Genomic DNA, 6,823 nt, shown 5'->3' with positions numbered 1-6,823 from the left:
AGTGGAAACACCTCTTACATACTCATATGTCTAAGTTGTACATATCCAAGGTTATCAGGGAAGAAGTCTAGGCCTCGCTGCAAAATGCTGGTTGGAAACAGGAATATTCCCAATGAACACTGCTGCCCTGTGTCACCATAGCAATGACAAATAAAGGCAAAGAAGGACTTCGGCATTTAGCCATTAGTGTATATTAGCAGAACTGCTAATATCACCTTGTATGTCAAGACCAGTAAAACAAAGTCAGAAATGAGCTGTATGTAACGGGGCCAACAAGAACTGGAAGCTAGTGTGGCTCTTCAGTTTCTGCAGCAGGGTTAGTACCTCCACGCACTACATGGAGGGAGATACTGTGCTACATGGACATACTTGCTTGGGAGTACTAACTCCACTGCACTGTGTTGTTAGGTCCAAGCACTCCTATTAATTGGCATGAGTTACACCAATACACCACTCTCCTGCACTTGTTAAACAGACCTCTGACTTACCTAAAATGTAGTCTGCAACTTTTACAATACTAAGTGTGACCCCATGGCTCTAATCTTCAGATATCAGTCGGATATTGCACACTCAGTACTTTCATATTTAATAATTATTCAATGGACTTTTAAAGGAGCCCATCCTTAAACCAGGCAGGTACATTACACGTAAATTGTAACATACTAGAAAGGATTTCTGATTTCCATACATTGAAAGCAACATAGAAAAGGCGCAGCTTCTGTACTTACCGTGCCAGCAAAACCAGGGAAATTGGGGTCAGAAAGGAATTCCAAGTTTCAATTCTTGGTGGAAGATCTGAACAAAGAGGTTCAATTTAAGTATTTTTTAACTTTTGGTCAAGTTTGGGCTCCTATATCTCTACAAACACACATCCCTAGCAGTAGATACAGTGTGGAGTAGACCCGATTCATTTAGAGACATGTTCAAAATATCGCTGTCAATTGCAAGTATCAGTACAACCTGGTGATAATGCCCAAAGCACTTTATCAGAAGACACATGGAATTGATTTCTCTCTCATACCAATGTTAATCATGACAAACTCTAATAAAGCCAGAACTAGAATTGCTTTGAATATACACTAGCATGCACAAGAGAATACTGCAACTGTGTGTTTTTCTGATTTTTTCTTTTTTCTTATTTCTCATATTCCTCTGGGAGATCTCATTGCCAGCTTCAACAAAGAGCATCATCTCTATGCAGATGATATCCAACTCTACAACTCTGTCAACTCACTCTCTGATCCCCTTCTTGCCACCTGTCTTCAACATGTCAATCAACAGATGGTTACACCATCACTAAGGAATGCTTCAAAGGCATTCAAAATGTTTTTTTAAAGTCCCCTTTGTTCCATGTCTGTGGCTGTGCTATCAGTCTTCTTAATTCAGCCCTTCAGTTCTTGGCCAAAAATCTTGCTGCTATCCATAACACTGTGTTTTCATTTTCTTTTCCCTGGCTTTAAAGCTACTTCCACACTATTTACCATCTACTTCCTCTGTGTTATGTTGAATGCTTTATTCCAGTTTAAAATAATGCCATTTTGTCCACTTCAGTTTTCTAAAAACATACTTTCTAAACTTCACCAACCAATGGGCAGGAAACAGAGAACTACTCTGCTTCAAAAATGGAGACTCCCTCAAGAATTTTCAACACACTATAGGTTTTCTTGAATGCTGAATTTTATTGTAAGACTTGTGAAAACATGTTTCAGTGTCTACAGTAGTAAGTCAAAGCCCTCTGACACACTTAAAAGAATAACACTTTTCTTACCAGATGATAATGTTTAATATTATGAAAATATAATTGTGTTGACTGTACCAGATCTCTCTCACAGAGTCTAACCTTTTGCTTCTCCTCTGCCCTTTCTTACCTCCATGTCCTCTGAGGCCCCAGAAATGAGAAAGAAAGCCCATTCCTTCATTCACTTATCCTATTTTTATTGTCTGCATTTTTAGGCCTTCTCTTCAAACCACTGTAACATGCAAAATGGTATCATCTCAGGTACTCCCTCAGTTCCACAGTAGTAACATTCCAATGATCCGTGGATAACAACACACCACACATCTGGAGTGTCTTTTGCAGTAAAGGAAGCGGAATAACATAAAATGAATAAGCAAAAGTGAAATGTACCCACATGAGGAAAACACAGCGTAGTGGAAGCAAGCATCTGACATAAAAACACAGCTTACTCAGTGTTAGACAAAATGCCAAGGAAAAGAACTATGTGGGGCAAGGTTCAGCTAACACTCCATTGACAAGTGCACCTATGGAGCCTCACGGGAGCACCCACAGAGGCTAGAAGTTACCAGCGTATGCTACCCAATGCAAAACGTGGCTGTAAACAGATTGGCACACATAGTTCTCTTAATGAGTGAATTACCTTCATACTCGCTACTGCCTCCACTTCCCCTTTCATCCTGTGATTTGTAATACTGTAACATTAGCGGCAGCCACAGCACTTGTGTAAAAATAGCATTTTGTTTATTTCTTTAACAGCATTTAGCAGCTGTTGCCAGCTCACATACTTTGCCAGCTCCTGGCAGAAAGCCAGTGAGGAGCAACCTGCAAGCCGCCCGTCAGAAAATTCCGTCCTGTCACAGCTACCCTGTAAATTCCATACACTGGAGAGGCCCTGGGACCACGGTGACACAGGCAGGCGGTACTGCAGCAACTCACCAACCCACATGCCCCAAGCCGGACAGCAGGCCACCTGTCTCGTAACTGACTACCCCGGGCAGGAGGTCCGCGCACTTCACACTCCCCCAGCCCGCCCCTAGTTAACGGCACGGCGCTGCTGCTGGGCTCTGAGAGGGGCTGCGAGGCAGAGGCCGACCTGGCCGCGGCAGCGCCCCAGCGCCGTGGGGAGAAGGCGGCCCGCGCCCCCGAGCCCCCGCTCCCCGCTAACAGCGACACCGCCCCAGCAGCCCGCCGCAAAGGCTGCTGGGAGAGCAGGCGACGAGGCGGTAGTAAAACCGCCGGAACGCTCCGCCGTGACGCCACGACGCACGCAGCAAGCGCCGCATGCCCCTCCCCCGCCCCGCCCCTTCCGTTACCATAGTGACCGCCCGGCGCGTCTCCGGCGGGGCGGAACGGGAGAGTTCTCGCGAGGTGTCGGCGGGAGGGGCGGGCCGGAAGGAGGTGCGGATTTGAAGGCAGCGGCGGGAGGGGAGGGGTGGGGCGGTGCTGCGCGGCGTGGGTGAGTGGTTGCGGCCGGTTCCCGCGTGGCGCGTGACCCGTCGTGCCCGTCGCTCAGGGGGCGCGGGGCCGCGGCGCCTCAGCTGCTGGGCGGGAAGGGACGGCGCCGCCCGCCACCCAGCCCCCTCCCCGGCGAGCAAGCGTGTGGCGGCGGCGGGTCCCTCACCGCTCCCGGGACGGTGCCGCCCTCTGCCCGCCCCGGCCCCTGCGGCGCTGCCGCTCCGGGCCGCCCTTCCTCCGGAACCGTCCGCCCCGCGGGGGTGGCTCCGGCGCAGAGGCGGTCGCTGCTGCCGTGCATTGTGCCCGCGACCGGCTCCGTGCCCGCCGCTTTTGGGCGGCCGGCGGGAGGCCTTCCTATCCTGACCAGCCCCCCCCGGCCCGGCGGCGGGGCGGTGCGCTCCGGCCAGGCCCGGCCCGTGCTGCGCGGGGAGCGCTGTGGGGGTGTTGGGCCCAAAGACCAGTGAAACAACTTGACCTTCAGTTTCAGCAACCGAATAACTTGACCGTTAGGTTATTAGACACGAAAGTTTAAAATATTTATCCGGTGCAGTATTAAAAAGTTTATAGTTCTGCCCGGGGATGAAGGCAGAGCTTTAATTTTAATAGTACGTTTGTTTGCTAGGTGTTGCGCCTTTCCAAATCTGAGTGCTTATTTTAAGGCTTTTTCAGCAAGGTATTTGCATATCTTTGCCTTCTACATGAAATATTTATAAAGTGGTTTGTTTTTTTTTAAATGAGGCAGAAGTACAAGGCTTAGTTAAACTGTATCAGATCATGAGGTAATTTGATAGCAGAGATGCCAACAGTAACTTGGGTTCTGTTCTCAGGATTTAGTTCTCTAAAAAAAACTTACTCTTTGTTTAAGGTGAGCAACTGAACCTGAAATTGTATGATCCCAATTCTTGAATCATGGTGCATTTCATATTCCCTTTAAAAAAAAAAAACAAACAAAAAAACCCCCCACAATAAAAGCAAATGTCAAATAGATCAGTTCTTAAAATACCAAATGACTGTGTGACACCGAGTGGGCAGGCAAATCAAATCCTGAGGAAGGATCTCTGGGAATTCAGTTCGGTATCCCTCATATGGGAATGCATCTTGCACTGCAGTATGCAATGCAAGATTTTAAATCAGAAGCACAGACTTCAGAATGAAATTGGAGCCTTCAGCCTTAGCTCTAAAACCCTTGACTGAAAGGTTTGCTTCTTAAATCTTGATTCTATTATTACCAAGGCTTTCCCTAAACTACCGAAACATTTATTTCCTAGCAGGTTTGATTGTGAGTCTTTTCAAGGTGGTTTGTCATAAGTGTGGTTTTTAACACGTGTTCTGGGAGAACATTTGTTAGATAGCGTTTTGAGAAAGTCTATGTGCAGCCTCTGACCAGTCTCCATCATTTAAACAGTATTCTTTAAAAAGAAATTATCCCTTGGATTTGATTGTGGCTGATTAATGGCTTATACTTACAAAATGTTGTAGTCACATGGTAGTGTGTATGTCACAACTCCTGTTGGTTTCTTGAGGGAATAAATAGCAACACTTTGCTAAAACTGTACGATTAAATAATAATATTTTTCTTAACAGGAACCCTGGAGTCTGTGAAACACTTAAAGTCAAGTGGAATAAGTAGATAATTGCCAAATCTTTATTTTGAATTTGGTCCAACAGAAAAAGTAGAAAATGTCACCTGGGAGCGTTCTGCAACCTGTACTGAAAATGAAGGTGGATGAACTTTTTTTGTGCTGGTTGAGTCAGCCTGCAACTCAGCTGACACTAAAGGACTGCTTGAGAAGCATCAAGAATGAGGAGAGATTTGAGATTGGCAATGAAGATTCAGGAAATGGTAAAAATGAGAGGTTCGCTAGTAAAAATTCCAATCCCAAGCAGTGTGTGTTAGGAGATACCAGGTTGCCTTTGATGTCTTTCAGTCCTCCACAACTTTCTACTACTCTTCCACTGGCAACTCCAGCCAGCCCAAGGAACGTTTCTAACATTAGAGCAACACGTCGACCCTCAGGAACCAGAGTAGTAAGTTTGTTTCTTACTTACTAGACATATTTGTTTAAATGGAAGTGAGTTTTGTGTTTGTGGTATTGGCAAATTATGCAAGTAATTTATTGCCCCACAGGAGGTGTCGGGAATGGAGTGAAGCAGTAGTACTGAACATAAAACGTCTATGTTTTTGTGGCATTAGCACTAATGGCTACTTGGCTCCTTGCATCTCTTGCAGCCATACGTGTCTGGCACAGTGAAAAATTAATTGTTTTCTATTTCCAGTATTTTTTCTGTCAAGAGAAATATTGCCCTTTAAAACTGCAGAGTGGAAGGCATCTTAAAAATTCCATTATCTAGTACAGCTCATATTTGGTGTATCTACCCTGGTTTTCTTATAATTGCAAACATCATGCAACACTGATCTTTGGAACTAGTTTACATGTTGTGTTTGCTTCGGTGTGTGCAGCTTAGGTAAAGAAAAGTCATAATAAATGCTTCTTGCTTTCTGTATTATTGCCTGTCCTGCGCAGTAAGGTTAGGGCTAGTATCTGTATTCTTGCATTTCTTAACAGGCATGAACAAACTAGAAGTGGTGGAAAAGCCAGAAATAGCCTTATAATTAAAAAGTAGTTTTCAGTAATGTCCTTGCGTCCACTGAGCAGTGTCCAGTGTGGGGGAGGACCCATATTTAGAGTCAGAGAATGAAAGAAATAATTGTAAAAGCCAGAACTTGGGATACATAGTCAGATAGCCATGACTAAGCTGGTGTCATTCGCAAAATAAATCTCACACTTTATATTAAAAGAAACCTCTAGCATTCTATCAGATGTGGTAGTTTACAAAGTCTATTTAGTTCACTAAATGGATTGCAGGCACTGGGTACCTTTTGTTCACTTTTGCCAGGGGTAACCCAAACCAGGTGTTGATGCTTCAGATGCTATGCTTTCAGTAACAGGCCCTTCTACTGATAAATACAATCCCATTGTGGTTAAGTGTAAGCCCCTGTGTTTGTCTGTAGTGTTACTTTTATAACATACTGCCTTGACTGCAGATATTCCTTTGTCTAATGATGCTAGGCACTATTGTTAGTACAAGACTCAAATTTGGCTCCACTGAATCTGCATATTAATAAAGTAATTGTTTTGGTACTGCATGGTACACTCGGTGCTTCCTTTGTAAGGAGGTCTTGATTTACAATAGACAATGCCCTCTGTGCAAGGATAACACCCCTGCCCCCAACCTGCATCTAATTTCTAGCCCTTTTAATAAATTGTAAAAACAAGACTGGCTAGAAAATTATGTGGTGACTGATAGAACTAAGCATTGCATATATGATGTGCCTTATATTAAGGGAGTTAAGAGGCATGCTGTTTCTGCTATAGGACTATAAATTCATATCACTTAATAATACTGGTAAGTTGTAAGTGGTCATCACTCCCCATCACTCTATGTACTTTGGTATCTCAATACGCTGGACAAACCTCCTGGTGTCCCAGGGAAGCCTGCTCAGGGTGGTAGGGGTGGAGATGTTAGAGCTGAGGATGTTGAAGAGTATCAGTTAACTTCTTGTCTGTTACTGGTGTGTATTGAATGTGTATACTTACATTTTGACCCACAGGAGTAACAAAATTACTA

General features: G+C 44.7%; 1 protein-coding gene across 2 annotated transcripts in view; it reads left to right on the top strand.

Moving 5' to 3' along the window:
* The first annotated feature begins 3,691 nt into the window (after nt 1-3,691).
* Nucleotides 3,692-6,823, top strand: part of PPP2R3B (protein phosphatase 2 regulatory subunit B''beta) — a 54,590-nt gene continuing 51,458 nt past the window's right edge. For both annotated transcript variants that reach the window (XM_056327058.1, XM_056327059.1), the window contains exon 1: nt 3,692-5,221. In XM_056327058.1, the coding sequence (XP_056183033.1) occupies nt 4,874-5,221 (348 nt within the window). In that variant the 5' untranslated portion in view covers nt 3,692-4,873. The remainder of the gene's footprint in view (nt 5,222-6,823) is intronic.

This window comes from Falco biarmicus, chromosome 2 (genome assembly GCF_023638135.1).
Source record: "Falco biarmicus isolate bFalBia1 chromosome 2, bFalBia1.pri, whole genome shotgun sequence".
NCBI classification, from domain to species: Eukaryota; Metazoa; Chordata; class Aves; order Falconiformes; family Falconidae; genus Falco; species Falco biarmicus.
Note: the sequence above shows the minus strand (reverse complement) of the source record. Positions and strands in the feature narration are given on the sequence as shown.